Below are 25,838 nucleotides of genomic sequence, written 5' to 3' on the forward strand. Positions count from 1 at the left end.
AATCCTCATTGACCACTTCACATGCCTAAATTGGGCGCGCTGCCTGGTGTGATAGCCCAGAGCTAAGCCAGATGATGCGGTGCGAAGCCAAGGACTATCTCGTACGGTTATGTAAATGTGAGAAGGTGTAGACCACCAGCTTGAATGGGCACTGATATGCGGCTTTTCCTTTACACAACAGTTGGTTTCTAACTACTTGAAACCAGTCATCACAGACGCCATTCACGCCTTTCGGCCCACATCGTGTCACTTGCAAGGCCATATTTGGCGAAAGATAGCCAAACAAAAACGCCCTACGCCCTGCGCCCTGCGCCTTATACGCCTTAGATCAGAAACAAGCCCATAGGTTAGCAGCGCCCTTTTATGACCGTGAAATAAATAAGTCCTACTTTGGGCGTTCGGTTGTGTCTTTTATTTGGGTTTCCTGGTACCGCTATCGATATATTGCACGACAAAAGTTTGTTTCTAACTGTTGCGATAGTTGGAATACGGAGTCGTGTGGCACTTCCAGCCACACGCCCGCCAGGCTGAGAGGCCCAAGCCTCCCAGACCCACGTGACAGGCCAAGGGGGAATATCCCCACCTTCTAGTCAACAACACCACTTTCAACAATCATGAACCATCGATTAGAACCAATTTACTGTTATTTGTTATTGACGAACGGAATTCCGTTTCACCCCCTGTTTCACCCCCTGTGAAACCTACACTGATCAGTGGTAAACCTCACAGTTGCCATTAATTTGGTTAACTTCACAATTACCACTCTGCTACGGACAAACCGCAGATCAGCAAGGTCAACACCAGAAGAGACGACTTCTTGAACTGGATACCCAAGCCCAGGTAAAAGTAGGGATTTCGTGCTAACGAGAGAAGAAGCGAGAGTAACTGGGATCTACGGAAACCAGCAGAAGAAAGCTTCTTTTCCTCGAATCTACCAGCAATCCGATTATTCGAGTAACCTAGGGACTGCTACGCTCACCCTAGGCGGGATAAGGTTAATCGCAGCCAATTATCGCTGGCAAGAGCGTTCCATCACGCGTTTTCAACCACCAGAAGAAGAGACCTACCGAATCGACGGTCTTCCAACCTCTTCACGCCACAAGGGCGAAGATTCACGAATCCCACAAGGGACAACAACTTCCCCAACTACAACTATCCCCCACGCGCGGTGCCAATCACGAGGCGCCCGCTAGTTTCTCAATAAATCCCCAGACGAGGTGCCAACCGCGAGGCGCCTGCCACAAGAGACCTCCCTACCAGAAGAAGAACACGCCGAAAGGCGAGCGGAGACTACCGGCGGTAATCCGCCTATACAGCTATACGTATACGCCTCCGAGGCTGCGGCTTAGGAGAAACGCACGTGGTTGTGGGCGTCATAAGGCCAACTGTCCGCTAGATTCTAAACTTCCCAACAGTGAGGAGCGAAGCCCGAAGCGAGAAAGAGAGATTCACGAGAGAATCTACGGTAGAACTCTCTCCCTACCAATTCGAGACCTGTGTATACCCTCACACCCCTCGAGAACATCAGCGAGAACGGCGCCGACGGAAACAAACGACGAACCGACGAAAATCCCCGATTTCACGATTCTTTCCCCTTAGAATCGTAATATCCCGAATCGTCTTTTGACTCCCACTTCCAGGCCTGCATCTTGCACCAATCGCAGCTGACGCTGTTGAGGATTAGAATTCAAGATTCTAAACAGAAGTAATCCTTTTATACTGTCAGAATGGAGCGAAATTCACGAGAAGGATCGCCCGCGAGCGGCGTCACTGCCAAAAGCCAATCAACAGTCCCCATCCCACAGAGAATCGAAAGTATGATCGATCCAGCAGTATGGGGCAACTGGGCAATCGACCTTACAAACGCTAGCCCACAGCAACTGGGTTCCTATATGGGTTTCCTACTTGAGACCTATGAGAAGAGGAATCTCACGGGCCTCGAGCTATGGAACGAAGTTTCTCCCGATTTCGCCGACTGGTCAGAAGAAGACTTCCAGAACGTACCTCCCCCAATCCTACGATTCTTCAGAGACCATTTAATCGGTAACGGCGTCTACGTCGAAATGGATGGCAAGAAAATCTCGAAAAACGTGGCATTAGCCCTCAAAAAGGAAGAATTCCACTACTGGTCACCCCAAGAACTCGAACAAGGCGTCAAGAGATATCGCAACCTGAAGGCTCTGATAAAAGACCCCGAATTCCACGAAGAGATCACGAGACCGGCAACAGTAGCCAACAGCACAGGAGGAAGAGTCGAACCAACCCTACAGCCACCTCCTCCACAAGAACAACAACAGTGGCAACTACCGTACCGACCGCCACATCCCACGGTCTCTCCGTTAACAGACTTCCAACCATACGAGTCAACAGACCGTATCGGAAAGCAATTAACAGAATTCGCGAAACTATACCCCGACGATATGAAATACAGCGGCGATATGTACGATGTACGCGAAAAGAAGGGCTGGACCGGACCGTTTACTTTAGCAGCCATAAACGGCGAAACCTGTACTGTCGATACGCCACGTGGTCCGAAGACCTTCCGGTCTACCGTAGTCAAACCATACTACGAAGATCCCGATCAACCACCTAATTCCATCGCCGCGCCAGAAGAAGAAGAACCCGAAGCTGAGATACCGCAGCAGGAAGTAGTACGCGACGAAATTATCGTCGCCGGCGGAGGCAGTGAACCGGACGAACCGCAAGAGGCACCGGAGCCACCGAGAAGACGCCCGGGCAGACCCCGGAAGAGACCACTGCCAATCGCCCACTTCACAGAGGAATTCAACGATGACCCGGATTATCAACAAATATTCCTATCGATTAAGGAGCAAGCAGACGAAGAATTGGCAATCAAACTACGACGAGAAGGTGTTATTACTACACCAGGCGAACCGTTCGAACAGTCAACTAAACAAGAGATCAACAGCCTCATCGCTAGAGGAGTGTTCAAATTCACCCAGTTCAATAAGAGAAGGCACCAGAACGTACGAATCTTCCGATCTCGTATCGTCAACGAAGTCAAGGGTAAAACAACCGAACCCTACGAGAAATCGAGACTTGTAATACAGGGTTACGCCGACGATGGCAAGAAGGCTATATTGACCCAATCGCCAACGATTCAGCGGGCGAGTCAACGGCTAATTCTGTCAATTACCCCGTCACTCCTACGAGAAGGGAAACAACTATGGCTTCGAGATATCACACAAGCCTACGTTCAATCCTCCACAAGGCTCAATCGTACTATTCTCGCCTACCCACCGAAGCAAATTCAAGACCAGTACCCAAAAGGGACCATTATGGAGGTTGTGAAGCCTCTGTACGGAATCGCAGAAGCTGGAACCCACTGGTGGGCAACGTATCACAAGCATCACAGAGAGAATCTCCAGATGGTTACTTCTTCGTACGATCCATGCCTATTGATCTCATCTACCGAAAATCCACACTTTGGCTGTATCGGCATGCAAACCGACGATACCCTCGGTTTGTCAGACAAGGCGTTCTCACAATTAGAAGACGAACAGTTAGAAAAAGCGGCTTTTACGGCAAAAGCGAAGAATATCCTCACAATTGACGAACCCCTCCAATTCAACGGAGGGATAATCGCGCTGTCAACCGACAATTCGATCAATTTGAGGCAAAAGGGACAAGCCAAGAAGTTACGATGTATTGAGACTACTGAACCCAACCCAAAACAGCAATATGTCGAACAACGCGCCAGAGGGGCGTACATCGCGTCAATTTGCCAACCCGAGGCCTGTTTCGATTTATCCACTGCTGCCCAACACCAAGACCCCTCGCCAGAAGCGATAAAAGCACTGAATCAACGGATTCGATGGCAAATAGAATCGCCTAACCGAGGAATAACGTTTATCCCACTCGACCTTACAACAGCCAAGCTATTCGTTTTCGTTGACGGGTCGTTCGCTAATAACCACGACCTCTCCTCCCAATTAGGGTTTCTGATCATCCTAGCCAACGACACTTCCTCTGACAGCAACAACGGAGAATTCACGATTCACGGTAACCTCGTTCATTACAGCTCTACGAAGAGTAAACGAGTCACCCGCAGCGTATTAGCGTCAGAGATCTACGGGATGGTCGCTGGCGTCGATATGGCCTACGCCCTCGCCACAACCCTGGCGACAATCACTGACCACCTCAACCTACCAACGATTCAGACAGTTGTCTGTACCGATTCTTATTCGCTGTACGAGTGTCTCGTGAAGCTGGGCACTACCAAAGAAAAGCGACTCATGATCGATATCATGGCGTTGAAACAATCGTACGAAAGACGAGAACTACAAGAAATTCGTTGGATTAACGGCGAAGACAACCCTGCTGATGCCCTCACGAAGAGCAAACCAAATCGAGCCCTCGAGAGATTCGTTGATAGCAACACGATAACGATACGTATGGAGGGATGGGTAACAAGACCGTAACTACGGGAGAAAGTAGGGATAGGAGGCCGAATTGACGAGGAGACGGAACTGTATAGGGACAACGTATTCCAACCGCTTCAACACCATAAAAAGAGAGTTTCCAGTGTTGCGATAGTTGGAATACGGAGTCGTGTGGCACTTCCAGCCACACGCCCGCCAGGCTGAGAGGCCCAAGCCTCCCAGACCCACGTGACAGGCCAAGGGGGAATATCCCCACCTTCTAGTCAACAACACCACTTTCAACAATCATGAACCATCGATTAGAACCAATTTACTGTTATTTGTTATTGACGAACGGAATTCCGTTTCACCCCCTGTTTCACCCCCTGTGAAACCTACACTAACGACCCCAACTCTGATTATCAGACCTTCAACAAAATGACTGTTACCAAACCGTCCGCTTTGAGCGCATCAGCGCTTGAGATTGAATGGACAAAGAATCCAAAGACAGTTCCTGGGTCTGTTTCTCCTGAGGTTTCCAGCTTAAAAGCAACCACCGATCACATGATTACGGCTTCGTGGTCTTCCGCCAAAGGTTGGGACGCACCAAAGTTGACACCTTACGGGCCGATTCCTCTCTTGCCCTCTGCCAACGTTTTGCACTACGGAACAGCGTGCTTCGAGGGCATGAAGGTTTACCGCGGCTTTGATGGTCGTCTCCGCCTTCATCGGCCGCTGTAAAATTGCAACCGCATGCTCTCCTCAGCCGAGCGCATTTCTTTACCAGCTTTTGACCCTGAAGAGTTATTGAAGCTCATCCGAAAGCTGTGTGATATCGAGGCCCCAAAGTGGCTACCCAAAGGCAACACTGGTTCCGCGCTGTAAATTAGGCCCACACTCATAGGGACAGACAGTAGTCTTGGTCTGTGGGTCCCAGAGGAAGCACTCTTGTACATCTTCCTTATCTACTGGCCTTCACTTAACCCTTCGGCATCTCCGGGTGATGAGGATCTCAAAACGGGCATACGTTTGTTGGGGAGCTCGGAGACATCTGTCCGAGCATGGCCGGGAGGTACGGGAGCTGCGAAGGTCTCCGCCAACTACGGCCCAACAATTCAAGCCCATGGGGAGGCTCGAAAGCTAGGCTATGACCAAGTCCTTTGGCTTTTTGGGCCCGATCGTCAGATTACGGAAGCGGGCTCCGCAAATATGTTTGTCATTTGGAAGACGTCGATGGGAACCCTCGAGATGGTGACACCACCCCTGGATGAAAGGAAAATCATTCTCGCCGGTGGGACGCGCAGGTCTATCCTTGAGCTTTCGCGCAAGATGTTCGCTTCGGAGCCCACCGAAGGGGACATTGGAAAACTAGAGGTGGTGGAAAGGGAAATCACAATGTCAGAGGTTGTCAAGGCGTTGGATGAAGAGCGTCTTATGGCAGCATTCGTGGTTGGAACAGCAGCTTGGATCCAACCAGTTGCTGAGATCTCATTCGATGGGCAAACCCTCCGGCTTCCCGTAGGAAAGGTGCCGCATGTGCTGTTACTGAAAGAGAAGCTACAGGCCATTTTGTATGGAAAAGAGGCACATCCATTGGCTGATATAATCGATGAGGAGTAATAAAGATATATAGAGGGTTTGACCCAAAGAAATTTATGGGCAATGGTCATTATTTGTTTTCTTTTAAGCTGCTGCTACTTGAATGATGGAGAATGCACCATGAAACGGCTTGTAAAGTATATAGGCCAGGGAGCTGATGGTGCGAACTGAGAAGGCTGTCAGGTTCCCGCTGACAAAGAACTGTTTTCCAAGGGCTCAAAGAACCACAAGTATATTCTTTCTTTGATGGAACAACCTCGCAATATTTATATCGGCATATGAATTAGATGAACAGTTATTATGACCTTGGAAAAGTACCAGTTGCCGAAGCCTTCATTTTGAACTCAATTGTCCCATCGGTTGATAAGGGGTTCAATTGACGACATGTCTTGATCAAATCTTCAGGACTAAGATGTGGAGGAACAGGCGAGTCATAAATTAATAAATGGTCGTGCGAGAGCCTTTCCAAACCAGGCATGCAACCCATAAGTGAAACCCGAGCTTTTGACAGCTCCAACTATTTAATTAATTAGTCTCCAGTAGTGATTGCGCCGTTTTACTGATCAACAATATCCAATCAGGCTTTGTGTCGCAAGTGAAGCCCCACTAAGATGGATCAGTTGCCAGTGAGGGATGCCCGCTTCAACCAAGTATAGCCTCCCTTCATTTTATGATCGGCAACCAGTGCCGATGTGACTATAATGCTACAAATTCTAATTGCAACCGAGTGTTGAATAGTATAAGTTCCTTGGCACTACCAACTTTTGCAATCTTGCGACCTATTTTTCACCGACATTCCCTTTAAAAAACCGATTTATCATTCGTTATTTGCACTTCAGCCAAATGCGTTGCTCCACTTTCGCCGTTCTCTCCGTCCCCCTCGTGGCGCGTGCTGTTGCTGGCCAATATGAGAATTGGAAGTTCGGCAATATGTTCCGACTCGGCCCAGCTAAGAACGCTATTGTCAAGGCGACATACACCATTGCTACTCCGTCAGTTCCCTGTGGATACGTCCAGGAGAAACCGAGTGAAGAACCGTGGCTGTCACTCTGGGTTGGCCTTTCCAGCTCCGTGAGTGATCAGAAGGCAGATCTCTTCCAACCATTGCTTAATTGGGCCCCAAACAATGAACTGCAGTAAGATATGGCCCTACTAAATAAAAGTCCCGCTGGACTAACAATCATGGCGATAGGGGATGCCCCGCGCCTAATACTCAGTGGTGTGTTGCCGCAAGCACATTTAGCAATGGTAACAAGCGCTATAGCATTCCCCTTAATTACGACTTTTTACAGCATACTGAAACTGTCCCCAGGCCAGCAGCTTGCCCAGTCGTACATCCCTATTCCTGCTGAGACCAATGTCGACTTTGAGCGTACGTAAACGATCCCGATCATCTCTGAAGACGCTTTCAAAATGTAACGTGGATTTAGTCACCTATGATGCTGCCAAGGGCGTGACACAAAAGGTGTACATGGACGGTAAGCTTGTTTCGCAGCAGACCGATAGTATGGCCAATAAATCAACCTCAGAAATGCAAGTGGCTAACGTTAAGGGGCAGAGACCCAAGCCGGGCAGCGCCCTTCCTACCTCTACTCCAGCAACGAGTGCTATTTGGGCACGTGTGGAACCGTCAATGGCTACAGTAAGGCAAAATGCAAAATTGAATGACTTGACATTATGTAGCGGCTAACGATTTTGAAGCATGGGAGAATATTACTGTTGTGCTCGAAAAGGCAGACGCAGACTTCGGTCAGACCCTTGATCTGCTGGGCGCCAGCTCCGGAGCCGTAAAGACTGCAGACAATGGCAAGACCTGGAACGTTGATTCTATCAAGATCAACGAGGACCACTTCTACGCTGATGGTTCGAAGAGAAAGAAGTGCTAACCGTCAAACCAACAACTGTCCGCATCTCAAGGATGCAGATACTGCCTTCCTCAATGTTTGAGATTCAAGGTTCTTCTGTGAAGTGCTCTGAATCTCACAGCTTTCATTTAAATATTAAACGCATCTGATGGATAATACTGTGCACTGATTTCTCTAGCGGCACGTTGTAAAAGTACCCTGCGAAGCGCTATGAACGGTTCGAGGGCTGATTGGAACGTACTGCAAGATCGGGTTTGATTCAATACAGTTTTCCAGTGAGGACAATGTTGATAGAAACAGAACACAAATAACGAAGCCGCAGACCCAATAAGTTCTGGCCTTTCGCTTACTTTCCGCTTTACAACTACTACAAATAAGTCGCTTCTCAAAAAGCGAGATTGACACCTGGCCATGCCAATTAAACAGATCTTCCATGACCCTGGGTTACCATGAGCATGCTACCGACAGTGTCCTTATTGAGTGCGTTTTCAGCCTCGCTGAGCGACTGTGAAACAGCTGTGCATCCACGTGCAACTACATCGGCTCCGTATATCGCCAAAGTCTCCTCTCTCATAGATGCATCACCTGTCTTTCTAAGCCTAACTAGAGCATCAACAAAGTGATGACTATCAATGATGGCGTGTTGAAGACCCTGTCCTCTGACTTGTTCAAAGTTAGCACGCAAACTGGACGGCAGCAAATGGACCTTACATGGAAGCATGGGATGCGCAGCATCTCCAGCAAGCGTCACTTTGCCATCGTAGGTTTCCCAGGCCGAAGGAATCCAATAATTCATCTCGTCAATGTAGCAAGGGCTTCCTTTAGGGGTCCAATCCACCGCGGATCGGAAGGGTTCACAAAGGCCGGTGAGGTCGGCTTGAATGTATTCAATGGCTTGCTGGCCATTCAATCTGACCGGTTGGCCTTTCCAGACTTTTACCCAAAAGGTTTCCCAGGAAGCAACGTCATTCGGATCTTCAACCGACATCACTAGATTCTGATTAGCTCTGAATGCCGCACCAACCCTTCTAAAGAACTTACCGCCACAGCCAGCCATCACACCAGAGCCGAGCATCAAAGCGCATACTGGATGGGATTTTACAATCATGTTCACCTTTTCAGCGTCGCCATACTTGACGATGCAGTTGGCAATCATAAATCCGGAGGGGATTGGCTTAGCAGCCTCAACTCCTACGAGCAGCTCTCGAACTTTTGATGATACTCCATCTGTTCCTAATACGTAATTTGCATCAACACTGGTACCATCGTCGAAAGTAAGGTGCATGGTATCGTCGTCGACAGCAGATAGGGAACCCAATGTCTTGCCCCATTTAATGTCGAGGCCTTCAACCAGGACTTTCCGGAACCGACGTCGACTAACTCGCCGAGCCCCAGGGGTAGGATTCTTGAACAACATCTCGCCACTGTTACCATCGTATCCAGGGATGCTCTCATCCCACTCACTAAAGTCTAGGTAGGGGTTGCATACGGCGCTGGGAATCTTTTTGAGGGCGCGCTCGGGTAGCAGCTCTGTAAGTGTCGCCATTCCCCAGTGGATAAGAATGGTCCAGTCTCTTGGACGTGCGTCAACGCTCACATCACGCTCGTAGACGGTGACATCAAATCCATGCTGCCGAGTGTCAGCACAACTTAAAAGAATAAGTAGCATTGAAAAAAAGATGCCTTCTTTAGACCATGAGCAGTTATCAGGCCCGTTAACCCCGCTCCTATGATAGCGACCTTGGGTCCAGCAGCCTGAGGCGCTGATGGGTTCTTGATGGTGCTTGAAATAGCCATTGAGTAAGGGGTTCTGAAGTCGTAAAGTTTACAATCAGTCGTTCCTGTAAGTTCTTATAAGATCAAAAACAATCGGTAATATCTAGAGAAGTTGCCAAGGTTTGCAGCGCTGGAAGAATGACGCACTACTGTAACCCACAGCCATTGTTACACGTGATAGTCTTGAAGTCATTAGCTTTCCCCATCCTGGCGGCTTCTTCGGACGAAAAGTGTTACTCCACACCAGGTGTGACGTAGCGCTTGATCCATTCATCAGCTCTAAAAGGTCTCTTGAACAGTGCAGAATGTTGTTGTTACCGGCACTATAACCGATGATGGATCGAAAATTTCGGGACTGGATCCTCGAAGTGGAACAACTGAGCTAATGACGTGGGTACGGATTGTGGGCAGAATCAACGACTACGCTAACCAGACACTTTTAAGCTGGGTTTTCCACTTCGCTTGAATAGTTTCATTAAAGTGCATTGTGTTTAGAGTTTCACTAGTTGAATAAAATCATCCCGCCGTCAATTACACTAGAAGAGAACAACCTACTTGCGCGAGGGGTTGCTAATCTTCAGACTAAACAAAGTCCCCTTCACCATCGCTGTCGCCGTCTTCCGTCTCAGCCCATTGGAGTGGCTCTCCCCGGGAAAACCACTCATTATCAGAAGCATGCTTTAGTGTGTGCACAACTTCCCTGGCATGTCTTCTGAACTCCTCAACGGGAGACTTTACCCAGTCGTGTAGCATCTTCTTCAGCGCTGCCACAACTGCTTTGCCCTTCGGCGCGTCTGGGAAACCATTCTCCAATAAGTGCCTTGCAAATTCAATGCGCAAATAGCTCGCCAACGTAGGTTTCTCGACATCAATGTCATGGAGGGTGCCGGTGGGGACAGCCAAGCGCATAAGATATGGCTTCCAGTCTATATGGCTGTTGATAACTGACTGCTTGAGGTAATCCCACCTGTGGTGGTAGGGCACTCCGCTGTCTACTAACTCGTTGATTAGACCTGAGACATCATTCACAAATGCCTCTTCTTGGTCAACTTGTAGTGGAAGCACCAGTGTCGCAACCTTCAGCCTGAACGAGTCAGGAAGCACCTTAGGCTTGCGCTCAGGGTTTCTCTGCCATTCCAACGTGCGCAATTCTTCGATGGTGGCAATGACTTTTTGAAGGATCGGAAGTGTTATCGACTTCCACGATTCCACAGCTTCAGGAGACTTTTCCCCGGTTATTGTAGGAGTGACACTGTTGACCAATGACTCAAGTCGCGACACATCTCCTCTGTAGATTAGTTGTTGAAAGACTTCAAGCGCAAATTTCTGGAGCATGTCAGAGGTCACACGCTCAGAAGAGTCGGATACCTGTTGACCTGTGGCGTGATGCATCGTCTTCAGCAGTGAGTCGGTGCCACACAGGTTTATGGCACGGCTACCGCCGCCAAACATGTAAAGCCAGTGCTTGCCAGCGTCTGATTCGGACAGGCTAGGGCTGTCGCGCACTTGTTTGGTGACGGCAGCAACGCCAGGTGGCGGACAGATTTGTGCGAGTACGCTGCCTCTCATCATATCAAACTCAGTACGCGAGAGAAACTCCGGGTTACGGCCAAAGATGGCAAGCATCCCTGGGTTTACAGGTACAGGATGGATAACTTCCCCTGGCGGCAGTTCGAAGCCAAATCTTTTCAGAAAGACTTCTACCCACCGGCGGTTATTCTCGGCCGACTCCTTGACTATCTTGGATGTAAGGGCCGCCAGTTTCTTCCGCACATCCAGATCTTCAGAAAACCGCTGGTCCCATGTAGTAAAGATTTGACGCAAGACGTTTTCGCTTTCCATCACAGAAACGCAAGGTAGGTCGTCTCCAGCCTCGACATCCTCCCACGAGACAGAAGCGAGGGTACGCTCATTGAATGAAGAAGCTATCGGCACCGCATTCTTTTCCAAGAGGGAGATAATGTTGTCCTTGGTTGATGACGAGATACCGCCTGCCAGAGCACCGTACAAGCTTTCAATAATTGCGTTTCGGATGTCGACGTGCTGAGACTTTTCCAACAAACGTGAAAGAACTTCAGAGGGAGTCTTTTCATCCAAGAAGGAAGCGTCACTAAGGAGCTTTGCGAGCATTGTAACGGTGCTGACTTTGACCAGCGAAGGGGATTTTACGAGGCCATTAGGTTCTTGCTCTTTCGCTTCCTTACTCCTGTTTTCTTGCTCTTCGAGTTTGGTCTGTATGCTGTCTGTAATGTTGTTCAAAAACTCTGCGGCCTTTCTAGGAGGCAATCGGTTGAAGAACCCCTTGTTGAAGAGCTTCCGATGCCAAGAACTATCATCAGGTCTGCAAAGGATGACATCGCTTATCAATGGGAACGCCAGTGATGGCCTGTCACTGTTGGCTACCAGCCTGATAAGCCGCATGCACAGGCGGGTTGGTGTAAGAGCATCAGGATCTGATTTCTCAGTAGCCTCAACTGCTTCGAGAACAGATCGTGCTACTTGGGCCAGCAGTGAGGCAGGCGCCAATCTGATAAGGTTGCTCATCTCGTGGACATGGTTGTAATCGAAGTATTCCTGATCCACCGCATCCATGAAAGACTGATCCAAGTAAAGTGCAGGATATCGTACATCCGTACTGGATGGGAACGCTTTCTTTAGAATTGACGTATCTGAGCCCTCGAGGGTGTTGAGAAAGAGTAGGAGTGCCACTGCAAGGCTGTCCTTCGTTTTCCAGGAGCTGGGCCATCCGTGGCGCTTCAAGCTCCAGAAACTTTCGTGTTCCTCGACTTCAGTCCATATCGAATCTTCCCAAAGAACTTCTTGCTCCAGAATACTAGAGGACGCCCATGAGTAGCCTTGCTTGATCCTCATATCGAGAATGGTAGCTGGAATCTCCCGCGCCTCGTCAAGTTCGATTTCGCCAGTTTCATCCGACAATCTTGGATCCCATTCATTAGGCGTATCAGGGTCCTCAACATCCGGGATCGCAGGTTGAGGACGTCTCAATGTTTCGGCTTTTACGTCAGGTGGCAGCTTCAGTTCGTTCCTCTCGACGAATATGTCGGCCCAGAACCGCAGAGACTCTCGCTTTGTCATTCTATCCCCAGTCAGATTGTCGACAGCGTGACGCCATGCTTTTCGAATACGGTTGTCGCGCTCAGCCCCGTCATCCGTGCTATTAAGGTAGGCCTGGAGTGCGTAGTTGTAATCGTCGACGAATGGTCCTATAGCCGCTCGCAACTCCTTTTCGGTAGGAACCTCTTGCAGCACTGAATCTGGGCTGGCAAAGACAACTGACTCAACCTTTGAATAGACAAACGGGATATCTTTAACGTCCTTCACGTCGTCAGGGCATAGGTACTGCACAGGTAGCCCTCTTGGCCAGGCGTCTCCCAGGTCGTGGACAGCAGGATAATGTTTGGGGCGATAATTCTCCCACATCTTATCACGTGCCATTGCAAGTTGGTTCAAGAACATTGACGAGTTTGGCCGGAGATATTTTGCAAAATCGAAATCAATATCGTAAAGAAAACCTCTGACCTCACGGGGATAAAGGCGCTCCATGCCCGGTCTCAAGAGATATTCTTCTGCTTCAAGAGCAAACTCTAATGTGGGCTTCCAGAGCAAATCGATCATTTCGTCATCGCTCAGTTGGAGGGCATCATGGAGTCGGTTTGCACCACGGAACCGAGCTGCAACAACATTTCTAGGTAAGAGAAGTATGCGGTACCAATGGTATTCCTGGAAACCAGGTTCTCGTAAACCCATCGAGGCTGTCTCTAGCAAATGCAACAAGATTTTGTTTCCAAATTCGACTCTTTCTTTGATACTGTCTTTCGACTTTTCGAGGTGGGTGGGATTGGAAGGGATTCCGCTGAGTAGGTCGAAAGTTTCGGCGGCCAGAAAACAACCACTCAAGTACAGACTCTGCACGGTATTAGGGTCCTTGTTGAAGCGCCTCACCCAAGAAATCGTGTCGGAAAACAGCTCATGAGAGCCAGCTGCAACGCAGAGATTCAAGGCTATTTTAGACCAACCCGAGCGGAAAACCCAGTCGCGAGATGTGCTGGCCTTCTCTTTGCAGTGCTGGACTCTTTTTTCGATTCGTTCCATCAATTCCGAGTCCAAAATCGATCTCGCTCGCGACTTGCGTACCAGGAGTGCCTCGAGTATATAAGGATCGCCCTTATCGGTTTCCGGTTCTTTCGGAGACTCTAAGATGGAATCTCTCATTAAATCGGAAGGCTCAATGAACCGGGCGTCAGGAAAAACGGCGATTAGTCTCTCAAAAAGATGCAGCGAGGCATCCGGATCATCGTTGGCAAATGAGATGAAGAGATCTGAAGGCCAAGGGCCTTTCAGCTTCTTTAAGAACCCATTGGCCTTATCTGAAACGTCTTCAATATCGAATTGATAGTGTTGGGCGCTCTGGATGACGAGACGGAATAACTGATACGAAACCGCAGGGCTAACCGTTCGAAGTAATGCCACAATATCTTCTGCCGAAATGAATTCTGATGCAGGTGCAAGGCCGATCAGCTCAATCAAGTATCGCTGAACCTTGAGTCGAGTTGTGCGGGTATGTTCCCAGAAATCAATCACATAAGATATGATTCCGTCGACACGGGCGTTGAGATCTTCTGTCAAGTCGGGGTATCTCCTGAAAAGCTTGACGAGAAGTTCGAGGAGCTCGAACGGAAGACTTTTCTCAGCTGCTGGCCTTCTTCGGCGTAAACGCTTTACAATATGCTCTGCAAGTTTGGTAAACTCAGGAGACTCAATCGGTAGGGGCCCGTCACTTTCAAGGAGCTTTGACAAGAGCTGTTTGGCAAAACCAAGATTGCTATCGATGAGGCTTGTCCAGATTTCTTCATCGACTTTGGCATCTTTGGCGTCTTTCGAGAAGATGGATTCCAAAAACTTGGCCTCGTAGATGGAGGGATGTGTTCGCCGTAGAATAGAGCGCTGCCTTTCCGACCAAGTGGGTTGAGACTTTTCGTACTCGGCCACCTTGTCGGTGGTGCATGCTGGGAAGATGCGTTTGTAATAGACCTGAAGTGGCCTTGGGTCAGTCGTTTTGTCGGCATAAAGGAGCTCGACGAGTTCAGTCAGTCTTGCGCGTCTCTCTGATTGTCCTTGGCTTAAGGAGGCAGTCTTAGCCAGACCATTGCACAATAACTTGATCTCGTCAACGCTGAGACCACTCATCAATCTCGCGACGCCTGACGTGCCGCCCGCAGCATCCCAGACTTTGGCCAGTGACTCAGGCGAACGCAAAGCTTTGATAAAAGCCTTGATCGCTACTCGCCTCTCAAGCAGGCTTTCGGATTGGCGAAGACTGGCGATGGTGGATTCTGCATCGTGATGCATTGGGGTCCAAATGGAGAAAACAACATGGGGGATGGAACCCCGCGTTACGGCGTCATACAGATGTGCGGTTATGGGGACTAGATCGGCGGTGCTAGAACTGAGCCCTCGGAGATGTCGAGCGGCCTCGGTCGGAGTGCTGTTGCGGAGAACAACATGGTCAACAGACACGGATGAGTCCATGTTGATGCGGATATGCGTAAATCAACTGTAGCCAATGACAAATATCGTGGAAGAATTAGCAATTGAAATGTGATGATGATTATAAGTCACGAAGCAATGGTGCATGCCGAGACCATTTCCAGTATTTCAATGAGAAACAAAATGACACATCCACAGGAATCGAGACAGAAAAGTCCACGGGCAAGTGGATAATATATGTGAACTCGGAATCGGTTAGCCACATGCAGGTTGAGGCCAATTTGGTGGATAAGCTGATGGTGCCCTCAGCTCGGATTGGAATGAAACATCGGTGTATCCAAACAGTGGCTGTTGCTGACTGCATCGCATCTCAGTCCACTCAAAAGACGCTGACGTGGATATCGACTCTTGGTGAATTCGAAAACCAATCAAGCTGGTCATAATGGCATGTTGTCCAGGGGCTACATTATTCTGAAGCAGATTTGTGTAAGGACTGGAAAGACGCAGTAGCCTAACAATTGCGAGATGCATACTGCATAGAAGCCTGTACATCTTGGGGACAAGGGACGGATAAGCTAAGCTCTGTCTGGGTAAGCTTTCAAGACCCCTGATGAACCACGGCTGAAGAGGGAGACTCGTCACCACCAGGAGATTTACCGAAGACGTTATGTAATCTGTCTTTTGCCAAGTAACTTCCAAGGATGACTAAGATCCTTCTACTAGGAAATGGGGCCATGGCTGAATGCTGATTCGTGCCCTCATTCAACTTCCCCATTCATTCCGGCTTCACACGAGTCACACAGCAACTAAGCAGCCTCCCCCAGTCACCCACCTCTCCCCCCCCCCCCCCCCCCTGTGTCTGGTCCCTCAACTAAGTCGACATCTCGTGGTTCGAAAGTTCCAATGTTCTAACACTTCCTTCAACAGCGGAGCTGTCTGCTCTAAGGGGCAGCGTGTCTATATCGATATCAAGAGTATCTCAGCCATAACCACCAGACGTCTACCGTCAAGCGTGAACACTCACACTCCCTTCACATTGACCATTGCCTCTTCTGCTGCTGTGTCGTCACCAAAGATCGCCGTAGTGCACCCGGCTCCTCACAAATCCCCCTCACCTGGATGGAGGATCCTCAATCGCAACGTCCAAAGCAGGCCGCCTGTCTGGTCTGCCGCCGAAGCAAGATCAAGTGCGACTATTCTCCGCATGAGAACAAATGCAAGAGGTGCATTCAGCTCGACACTGAGTGCATTCGACCTACATTCCATGCTGGAAGGCAAAAAGGTATCAAAAAGTAAGTTCCCCAGCTATTCGGCTCCATCTCTTCAGAGCTATGGGCACCTGAAAAGTGACCGAAGCGTCGCCAAAAGAAACACCAATCCCTCCCCCCATCTTTTCCCCCGCCTTTGATCCCCCACCTCGGTCACTCGGTTTGTTGGTCAACCTTATTGACTAGTGGACGCACGCGGTAGCAAGCGAAAGGGTCTAGATAAAGCTCTATACCAGATAGAACAGGCCATTAAGAGGTCCAGAACTGGTGAACAGTCTTCCGAAGATGACAAGGCCATCGGCAATCTCCAGGCGCTCCTGGAGGGCTCTCGAAATGCTCGGTCAACTACCGCCTCCTCTCACTTAGGGCGGGGTTCTTCTCAGTTCAATAGTCCCAATCAACAACCTGACCTTTCATCTGATGATGATGATGATGAGCTGAATGACACCCCAGACAGCAACAACTACATAAGCTTGCATCATCACAATGAAGAAAGCCTCGCTATTGACGATGCTGAGAACCCGCTCCAGTTGCTGGCGCGCGCCTCCAACTTGCAGCTGTCGCCCCAGCCCATCAACGGTCTGTCGCCGAAGCAGCTAGGTCCTCGTGCCAGTCGCAAGAAGCAGCTGCAGCAACTGCAGCAACAGCAGCAGCAGCAGCAACAGCAGACTGAGCAACCTGATGAGGATTTGGAGATGCAGTCCTTCTTCACATCTGTTCGTGTCAACCTCGATGTTGGCGATGATATCGATCCAATCAGCATGGGTCTCGTTACTGAAGAAGAGGCGGATTCACTTTTCGCATTGTAAGTCGGTTTCATGATACCAACTCGCATCTCACTCATCATACCGCGCAGCTTTCACAGCAAGCTCGCCCACACACGCTGGGGTCTTGATCCAAAGATTTACACCACGGGCTTCACTCGAGCCCGGTCGGCCTTCCTCTGCACTTCCATCATGGCGGCATCTGCTTTGTTCCTACCGTCCGCCGGAGCCTTGTCCAAGAGACTTTCCAACCACTGCAAGACCCTTGCCCAACGAGTCCTTACCAAGCGCCACAAGTCCGTCGAGATTGTTCTTGCTTTCATGGTAAACGTCCCTTGGATGTACCCGGGCCAACACAGCACCGACGACGAGACCTGCTGGTATGTGAACATGGCAGCCACCATCGCCATTGACCTTTCGCTTCACAAACTCCTGATCCCGGTGGAGATTCTCGCATCTGGGTCGAACATGGCATTGGCTCGCGGAGACTGCCTCGACCCTCGTATGGCTCTAGCAATGGATGGCTTCGGCCAGATCGAATATACTTCTGATCTGGGCCAAAGGCTTCTTCGACGCCGCGAGCGCTGCTGGATCGCTTTGTTTGTCTTGGAGCGAGGCATGTCACTGGCTCGCGGCCGACCTTACACTGTCCCGATTACCCGAATAATCAAGGATTGCGACCAGTGGCACAGATCCAGCATTGCCGACCCCATGGACGGCCATTTAGTCTCTATGGCTGTCCTCCGCCGCGACCTCGATGGATTGCTTGCCACCGTCCGCGCTCTGTGCGACGGATCTCAGGGCATATCTACAGACGGAGGTCTCATCGCACAGTCCATCGAGAGTGCCATCGAGAGATTCTTTGACCAATGGCTCACGGAATGGGGTTTCTCTATCGGCACTGGGCCGCAGCGACGCCTGCCTCCCTATGTTGAGATCCTGGTAACCCATACACGACTGTCGACCTATGGTGGCGTCATCAACCACCCGACAGCCCCGATGGAAGTCCGACAGTTCTTTCGTACGGCTGGCCTTTCATCCGCCGTTACGGTCATGCGCGCAGCTATACAAGGAGAAGCCCAGCTACAGTCGATTCCCAACAACACGACTATTATGGTCTCCTTCGCTGCCTGCTTTGCTCTCACTCTGAGCGCCTATGCCACAGGTAGCTCAAACCTGGCACCGAGCATCCGGAACCTTATCGAAGAAACAGCAGACGTCTTGGAACGCATTGGGTCAGCAACAAAGCACAGGAACGGCCTGTCTACATTGTACGGAAGATATCTTCGAAATATCGTAAAGAAGGCCGCCATAGCCATGGACGGCCAGCCACAAATCCAAATGCACCCGGAAACAACAATTCATAGAACCAGTCAGCTCAGCACACCTTCCTCGGCTGTGGCGACATCTCCTCCTATCAACTCGGCGAGAATACCGGTCTCGCAGCCACCTTACATGGAGTCCCAGCTGTGGCCCGGAACTCTACAGTTCTCTGCCATGTCTGACGACCAGATTGCCGAGGTATTAAATCAACCCGGCAATGAATTTGACCCCTCGTTCGCAGGTTTGTCCTGGGACGACATGAACAATTTCGACTGGTTGAGCTGGCCCAACCTAACGGAGTACGGTTTTTAAGTTACAATTACGTGACGTATAAATCACACCTTTATGGTCTCAACTGGAGCTGCAAACTGCCATTGCGTTAGTTTGCGCAGCTGCTCCATGAATACGAATGTCAACACGGTGTTTGGTCTGCAGAAAACGAATTAGCCAGCACCTCTAGAATCTCCTAACTCACTTTCGACTTACGTCAATCTCAACCACGCCGGGGTCCATCCCTTCATAAGGAACCTGGGACCCTCCTCTCGGAGACCAGTCTGAACAATATGGAGTAAGGACTTTGACGCTGTCAGCAAATATCCGAGCCAGCCTTCCTCGGGGTTACTCTTACACTTCCACCAGGTCCGCTCGCAGCGGCACTTTGGATTCTACTCTTCAGAACATCCGCGGGGGCGCAGATTGTGGTCGCCGCAGTTCCAGCGAAGAAAGATGCCACGGCGTGCGTTTTTATATCGTCCTTCATTTCAGTCTTCGAAAGAAGATATCGTTTTGCCGTCGAGTATCTGTGTTTTCTGTTTAGTCTTTTGTTGCCGTCATCCATAACTAGCGGCTATCCACTCATTTAGCACTTACGTAGCGATCTGTCCAACATCTGTTACAGATCGTCAGCTCAATTAACAAGCTTTTTTGGCTTACTCGCTTTTGACTTACTCATAAGAATGCTTCGCACAATGTTGGCTGAAATGCCTCTTCCAAAGGCGCCGATGCCCTCCTCTCTTCCAATCCTGTAAAGACCCTCAAGAGCATTGGAATAGGCGAATCTCTCGCCGACACTTTTTGCTCCATCGGCACACATTCGAACAAGGACGACCTGGACAGCTATTAGCATGAGGCATCAGGTTTAATGCCTGCGGTAGCGTACCTCAGCAGGATTGCCAACAAGCCCAGCCATTCCACCCGCCAGCCCCGCACATGTTATCGTCATAGCCGTTGATAGCTTCTCTTTGCCAGTCCATTGTTTTGCTTGTTGCGCGAAGTAATTATAGAGACCGAATCGAGCGGTCGAGTATGTAGTTTGTCGGAAGATGGATGCTGAAAGTCCAGACCATAGAGAGAAGATGCCTTTCATCAGTCAGTTCTCCGTGTTTTGACATAGCCCAATCACACCTACCATCGCGGGCTGCGAAGCGGTACATCGCTCGAAACATGGATTCTCTCGACTTCAAAACCTGCATGCGACTGGATTTGTTAGCGATTGCCTATACGTCGGTCTGTTCATCCTGTCTGTTTTACTCACTATTTCGTTTGGTCCAGGGGATGAGCTGCAATCACGCGATCAGTTAGAGAACGGATGAATAGCTTTGGACTTCGTCAACCAAACTTACTAAAGCAGACAGCCATTGAGGCCGCTGCACCTCTGCATTCATCTTGGTTAGATGTCTCCTTATTGTGAAGGTATTCTGAGGATTGTCCGACTCACCCAAGCCAAAAAGGCTCCTTTTGCTTGTTAGCAGCCATTGTGAGAATTTACAATAGAAGTCCAAGAAGGTTCTCCAACATCTACTTCCAGCGATTACGGTCCAGGAAGATGCTCTTTTGATAAAGGAGATCCCATGTACTTTTCCCTCATATCCAAGACCATCCAGTCTCATGGCATAGCCCACGGCCCCTCAATCTGCGCTCCAGCTCTAGTCGGAGTTCAAAAGTAGCCCCGTCGACTAGTCGGTACCTCGGCGCAATGATGGTGACATTGACCCCTGTCGACTTCGCTGACATCACATGGAACCCTGGATCGTCGGTACTTTTTCTTGAGTCCGAACCCCCGGCGCATCTTTTGCCTTCCGACCGCGGAACCTCTCCCCCCACCTATTCCGTCACTGAAATCAAACAAAACCACTCCACCACCCGCATCATAACCATCTTTTCCTGTTCCGATGGATGACGCGCCAGAAAGTGAATTGCAACAATCCGATAACCGTAAAGTAAAGGACAACATGTCGAAACTCTCTCCATCCCTCAAGGCTCTCATCAACGCGCCGTTTGCGCGTCCCGGCCAAACCGCCGCACCATCGCATATTCGTAGTGTCTACCAGACCATCGCTCGCGATGCTGCGCAGAAGAATCTCGGCGCAAAGCCCTGGATCGCTCTCTCCGTACGTCAATCCATGGTTGAATCAGCTGGAGTTGCCAATTGAGTGTAGACGATGGGCTGGAGTCCCCCCGACTGACTTTCTTCTGCAGGCCGCGGCCACGTTCACGATGAACTCACCTGATTCTCTTGAGTCTCTCTACAGCGTCGCCTCGGACGCCGGCCGTCCCGACAAGCGTGAGGCAGCCGAGATCATCCGCGAGATCGGCCTCAAGTGTATCAGCTTCAACGGCATCCCGCGCACCATCAACTGCCTCAACGCCTTCTACGCCGGCCTCCCGAAGGACGTAACCGCCCAGCTAGAGACGAAGCCCACTCGAACGCCCACCGCCGAGAACATTGGCGAGGTCACGGCCCGCGGCCAGGCGCTGTGGGACTCGGTGTATGCGCCGTTCGAGGTGAAGCTGTACGAGAAGCTCGCCCAGTCGCATCCCGACCTGCCGGTGCACATCCTCAACAGCCACTACGCCGGTTTGTTGTCGGACCCCAAGGAGCGCGGGGGCCTGGCGACTACCGGCCGAGTGTTGACCTCCGTGGTGGCGATTTCGTGTTTGCGGGCGCAGACCGGTGTCGGTCCGCAAGTCTTGTCGCATGTTTTCGGACTCAGGAAAGCGTTCGAGGACGGAACATTCAAGGCGGATAAGCAGGAGGACATTGAGGGCACACAATGGCTGGCTACTGATGAGGGTAGCGAGTGGATTTTGAAGTCGGTTGACAGCATCACGGAGGCTATTGGAGGCTCTTCCAGGGTAAATTTCGCCCCGGGACGGGAATCCAAGTTGTAGATAAAGAGGAGCTGTTGAGTTTATAAACTGTAGAATAATTAGCAGGGCCACAGACCTGAATGATCTGAATTATGTTAAGATGAACCATTTTTTACAGAGGTTGTTCAACCACTCAATGACCCCCGTCATGGAAATGATACCAGTCAAGCACCATTGCAATTATTCGCATTTTCGAAAGACAGGCGTCTCTCCGAGTCATTCAACCTGGGGGAGCCAACATCGGTTAGCGCGGCTGACGCCATCGCAATTCTTATCTTGCGACGTGGGGAAATAGCAGGGATCTCTGCCGCACTCCGACCTCCGAAACACACACTCGACGCTCAGCATAGAGTTGGCCTAGGCATGTTCTGTGATCATCGCTTACCTGATGGAGAATGCTCATTCAACTAGTCGCAAAAGAACCAGCGTGAGGCGTGCCAATGTAACGGCCTGTCAGCGATGTAAGTCGCGGAAGCAACGCTGTGATCAGAATATTCCCGCGTGTTCATCGTGTGCTCGCGCTGGTGTGGCTTGTGTAGGCGTGGATATAGACGGCCAATCAGCGCCTCGAAGGTAGTAAGGGCCTTCAATACTCATTCAAACAATTCACTAATCATGTTTGTTGCAGTTACATCAAAAGTCTTGAGGACCGAATTGCTGAGCTTGAGTTGGCTTTGCAGAGGCAAGGGACAGATACAGAACCTGCAACTGGAACTCATGTCTCTCGAGATGCTCAAAATGGGCGTGCTTCAACGCAGGAGTCGCATGATGAATCCAGTGACTTGACATTGTTAAGCCTCATCGTCCCCAAACCGGATGATTTGCAGGACAGAGGAAGCCCAGGCTATCAAGGTTTGCTGGACGACATTATTGTGCCAGAAACGATCAAGTTCCCCCCAAAGTCCACGGCGATCCAACTTGCTGGGACATACTTTGAACACTCCAACTTTTTCTCACCTGTTCTTCATGAAGAATTGTTTCAAAACACTATCAATGCCCTCTACCGAGACGAACAGTCTCCGCATGAAGGCACCCCAAGTCAGAAGTTCCAGCTTTGCATGGTATTGGCTATCGCTATAAGACTCCTCAACAGGACTGATCCGGCGGTTCCAACAACGGCATCCGACTCATTTTTTGCCTCGGCGATTGGGATCTTGACGGAACGTCCGCAGGCTACCTGGAAAGGAGATTTGGACCATCTTCAAAAGTTACTTCTTGTTGTACAATACACTATATTTGCATCTAACCTCTCTGCTGCCTGGCACTTCATAGGCTTAGCAACGCGGTTAGCTATTGACCTTGACCTTTTGAACGAGGCACGCCTGGGGTCGCGACGCGAACAGGGTCAAGGGCCGCATGCTGCGTCTCTTGCGGAAATCAACAAGCGACGACGTGTCTTCTGGTCTACTTACATCCTCGAAACAAATCTGTGCGTTATACTCAGTCGCCCAAGGTCAATACCCGACGAGGCCATTTTTACATCGCTTCCGTCAACGAGTGGGCAGGAATCATCCAGTCCATTGGCCAATCATTGTATTCTCTTTCGCCAACTGGAGTACGAGATTTTTCACACGTTGAATTACAAGCCTCCAGTCAATGGTGCTCTCTTTGACTATCAAGCATGGAAAGCAAGCATGAAGGACCGTCTTTTAGACTGGCACAACAGCGTGCCACCTGTTGATGCAACCTCCAAGTTAGCACCTCGAAACTTCTTCGACGGCGCCTTATACATGACACTTGTAACGCTCTTCTCTCCCTCGCGTCATTTCCCCAATCTGTCCGAAGCCGAGTTGAGAGACCTCGCGCAGTATGCTTCGAGAAGCGTAGAGCTGTACAGGGAGGGGTTCAAGGAAGGAAAACTGCGTTTCTACTGGCGGACGACGCCAAACCTCTTTCAATCCGGCGCGGCGCTGGTATACTGTATAAAGAACCTCACGTTGCGAGGCGCAGTCTTCGACGCAAGTGGTCTGAAAAGTCGAGTCGCCGTGTGCTCGACGGTTCTTTGGGGAATGGCTGAGCGATACCCCCCTGGAGCTTCTTATCGCGACCGGTTTGACGAGTTGTCTGCATCATTATCGGACGTCGATGTTCTTACTAACGAGCTGTCATCGGAAATTTCCGTTGAATTTCTTCTGGGGCAGAATGTCCTCCCATCCATGGATTTGGATAATTCGGCAACGTTGTGGGCTACAACACCTCCGACTCTTGATCCGTGGATATTTGACCAAACCTAATTCAGATGCAGGCAAAATGGGCTCTATTGGAATAGTGTGTGTGAAAAAAGTAGATTAGATAAGACAGAAGAGTTGGATGTGCTTTGACATCAAATTTGTTTGCATCATTCTTTGACGTTCAAGTATTCTTTCATTGTGGAGAAGTTGCTACCTAAAGACTTTTGAGAGGGTCTGGTGGTGCCGGATCACCTCTTAAACTCTTGTCAAATTCTGCCCTCATCTTCATGACTGGCTGCATAACCCAAGTATTGTAAGCTAGGATATCCGTCTCTTCTTTGGGATCGCGTATAACGTTAAACAAATACGGCGACTCGAGCTTTCCAGATGACTGATTCACCTTGGGCTCCCAGACCAGATGAAGCTTCCAATCCTTCCACTTGACGGCGCGCAGCTCGTCTTTGATATAAAAGAGGAATCCATCACGCTTCGATTTGGTCGATGCCGGGTCTTTGAAGAAGGCAACTTGACTGATGCCGTCAATTGGGCGATCTGACGGGGCGTTGGCGCCAGCTATTTCCAAGATGGTGGTAAAAACATCAGTGACATGCACTATCTCATTCGAGGTGACACCGACAGGGACATTTCCCGGCCAGCGAATGATGAAGGGCACTCTCAGACTGCCTTCCATCGCTGTGTGATATGTCCCCGACCATGGCCCAGCGGTGCCCTTGTATGGTGGTCTGAACTCAGGCCCATTATCTGAGGCAAAGATGAGTACAGTATTTTCACGTACTCCAAGCGCATCGAGATGATCAATGATCTGGCCCACCCGGTGATCCATCTCAGCCATCGAGTCGGCAAACTCTCCTTGTCCGGTCTTACCCTCGAAATCGCGATGTGGTAGTGTCGGGAAATGCAGATGGACGAGTGGGTGGTATAAGAAGAAGGGTTTCTCGGCTTCGACTTGACGCGACAACCAATCTTTTGACTGGTCCACTAGCATCTCATCGATCAATCGTCGCTTTTCTAGGTCATAAACACAGATGTTCTCGGAGTCTTGTCCTGCAATGCCCTTCATTATGTATGGCAGCTCAGCAACTTCGGGCGTGTATCCCAGTACTGAAGTAAACTGGCTTTCGTCGGTCGTTCGAGGAATTCCGAGCCACTCGTCGAAGCCCCGGTCAGACGGATACCGACCAGGAATGTCGCCGAGATGCCATTTCCCATGATGGGCTGTCGCATAGCCTTGCGGCTTGAGACACTCTGGAAGCGTCTGCTCCCACCGTGTGAGGCCTTGAGGGAAGCCCGCAGGAACAGATTGACGACATCCGGTTCTTATCGGATGTCGACCAGTCATCAATGCCGAGCGCGTTGGTACACAGTCGCTCTCGACGTTGAAGTTGTGCAGGAGGAGGCCCTCGGTGGCAAGTTTGTCGATACGAGGAGTTGCAGCTCCGCGGAGGATGCCACCGCCATAGCAGCCTAGCTCACCCCAGCCAAGATTGTCGGCCAGGATGAGCACGATGTTGGGTTTTGATGGATCTTTCGACATTGTTTAGAGATAGAGGATTTGCGGCGGGATACAAAGGAGTTGAGGATGGAGTATTCGCATTGGGGGATGTGTCCTTCAGAGAGGCGCCGCGCCGGTTAAAACTGCGTGCTCAATGAGGGAAATGCGACTACGACTCCCATCGCGAGGAATCGGGTTGACTTTCTTGAGTCCATCCCCACGCTTGCGCTGTGAAGCCATCGGCAATCCCTCCGAAGCTCCACCTTTCGCTCATCGCCGACGCTCACCTCCGAAGGCTAAACCATCCCTCCCAGCATTTAATCACTATCACCTTGCAACGCCGCGCTGCTGCTAATGATACGCGATTCAAGGATTGGATGGCGTCAATGAGCACTTATTATATCTAATCGAGTTTAAGGATCTTTTATAGAGGTGATGGAAGACTATAATTGCTACAACAAGTCTTTAACTGGCAAGAGCAGTTAGATTAACTGGTGCATCCAGTGCACGGAAATTGAC

At 50.2% G+C, this 25,838-nt stretch overlaps 9 protein-coding genes across 9 annotated transcripts; 5 read left to right on the plus strand and 4 right to left on the minus strand.

Annotated features, from left to right (window-relative positions):
- Nucleotides 1-1,727: 1,727 nt before the first annotated feature.
- Nucleotides 1,728-4,442, plus strand: CTRU02_210511 (uncharacterized protein; the record flags this gene model as incomplete). Its single annotated transcript, XM_070205464.1, has 1 exon — nt 1,728-4,442. One exon carries the CDS (start codon nt 1,728-1,730, stop codon nt 4,440-4,442), a length of 2,715 nt encoding a protein of 904 aa, XP_070060707.1.
- Nucleotides 4,443-4,820: 378 nt separating this feature from the next.
- Nucleotides 4,821-6,002, plus strand: CTRU02_210512 (branched-chain amino acid cytosolic; the record flags this gene model as incomplete). Its single annotated transcript, XM_036730948.1, has 2 exons — nt 4,821-5,119; nt 5,297-6,002. 2 exons carry the CDS (start codon nt 4,821-4,823, stop codon nt 6,000-6,002), a joined length of 1,005 nt encoding a protein of 334 aa, XP_036577243.1.
- Nucleotides 6,003-6,824: 822 nt separating this feature from the next.
- On the plus strand, nt 6,825-7,867 carry CTRU02_210513 (uncharacterized protein; the record flags this gene model as incomplete). The annotated part of the gene is made up of 6 exons (XM_036730949.1): nt 6,825-7,117; nt 7,174-7,229; nt 7,294-7,353; nt 7,412-7,486; nt 7,540-7,623; nt 7,683-7,867. The coding sequence occupies 6 exons, from the start codon at nt 6,825-6,827 to the stop codon at nt 7,865-7,867; spliced, it is 753 nt and encodes a 250-aa protein (XP_036577244.1).
- A 397-nt stretch (nt 7,868-8,264) lies between these two features.
- Nucleotides 8,265-9,643, minus strand: CTRU02_210514 (FAD-binding domain containing protein; the record flags this gene model as incomplete). Its single annotated transcript, XM_036730950.1, has 4 exons — nt 8,265-8,509; nt 8,558-8,836; nt 8,888-9,476; nt 9,530-9,643. The coding sequence occupies 4 exons, from the start codon at nt 9,641-9,643 to the stop codon at nt 8,265-8,267; spliced, it is 1,227 nt and encodes a 408-aa protein (XP_036577245.1).
- A 561-nt stretch (nt 9,644-10,204) lies between these two features.
- Nucleotides 10,205-15,172, minus strand: CTRU02_210515 (uncharacterized protein; the record flags this gene model as incomplete). Its single annotated transcript, XM_036730951.1, has 1 exon — nt 10,205-15,172. The coding sequence occupies one exon, from the start codon at nt 15,170-15,172 to the stop codon at nt 10,205-10,207; it is 4,968 nt and encodes a 1,655-aa protein (XP_036577246.1).
- A 1,077-nt stretch (nt 15,173-16,249) lies between these two features.
- CTRU02_210516 (zn 2cys6 transcription factor) lies at nt 16,250-18,797 on the plus strand (the record flags this gene model as incomplete). The annotated part of the gene is made up of 3 exons (XM_036730952.1): nt 16,250-16,422; nt 16,601-17,203; nt 17,255-18,797. The coding sequence occupies 3 exons, from the start codon at nt 16,250-16,252 to the stop codon at nt 18,795-18,797; spliced, it is 2,319 nt and encodes a 772-aa protein (XP_036577247.1).
- A 23-nt stretch (nt 18,798-18,820) lies between these two features.
- On the minus strand, nt 18,821-20,240 carry CTRU02_210517 (putative mitochondrial dicarboxylate transporter; the record flags this gene model as incomplete). The annotated part of the gene is made up of 9 exons (XM_070205465.1): nt 18,821-18,914; nt 18,972-19,060; nt 19,114-19,304; nt 19,434-19,593; nt 19,645-19,844; nt 19,894-19,961; nt 20,020-20,044; nt 20,108-20,139; nt 20,203-20,240. 9 exons carry the CDS (start codon nt 20,238-20,240, stop codon nt 18,821-18,823), a joined length of 897 nt encoding a protein of 298 aa, XP_070060708.1.
- A 416-nt stretch (nt 20,241-20,656) lies between these two features.
- Nucleotides 20,657-23,869, plus strand: CTRU02_210518 (conserved mitochondrial protein; the record flags this gene model as incomplete). The annotated part of the gene is made up of 4 exons (XM_036730954.1): nt 20,657-20,875; nt 20,964-21,620; nt 22,047-22,096; nt 22,264-23,869. The coding sequence occupies 4 exons, from the start codon at nt 20,657-20,659 to the stop codon at nt 23,867-23,869; spliced, it is 2,532 nt and encodes an 843-aa protein (XP_036577249.1).
- A 151-nt stretch (nt 23,870-24,020) lies between these two features.
- Nucleotides 24,021-25,361, minus strand: CTRU02_210519 (sulfatase; the record flags this gene model as incomplete). The annotated part of the gene is made up of 1 exon (XM_036730955.1): nt 24,021-25,361. One exon carries the CDS (start codon nt 25,359-25,361, stop codon nt 24,021-24,023), a length of 1,341 nt encoding a protein of 446 aa, XP_036577250.1.
- Between the last annotated feature and the right edge of the window lie 477 nt (nt 25,362-25,838).

Source organism: Colletotrichum truncatum (genome assembly GCF_014235925.2).
Source record: "Colletotrichum truncatum strain CMES1059 chromosome Unknown Contig_0007, whole genome shotgun sequence".
Lineage (NCBI taxonomy): Eukaryota > Fungi > Ascomycota > Sordariomycetes > Glomerellales > Glomerellaceae > Colletotrichum > Colletotrichum truncatum.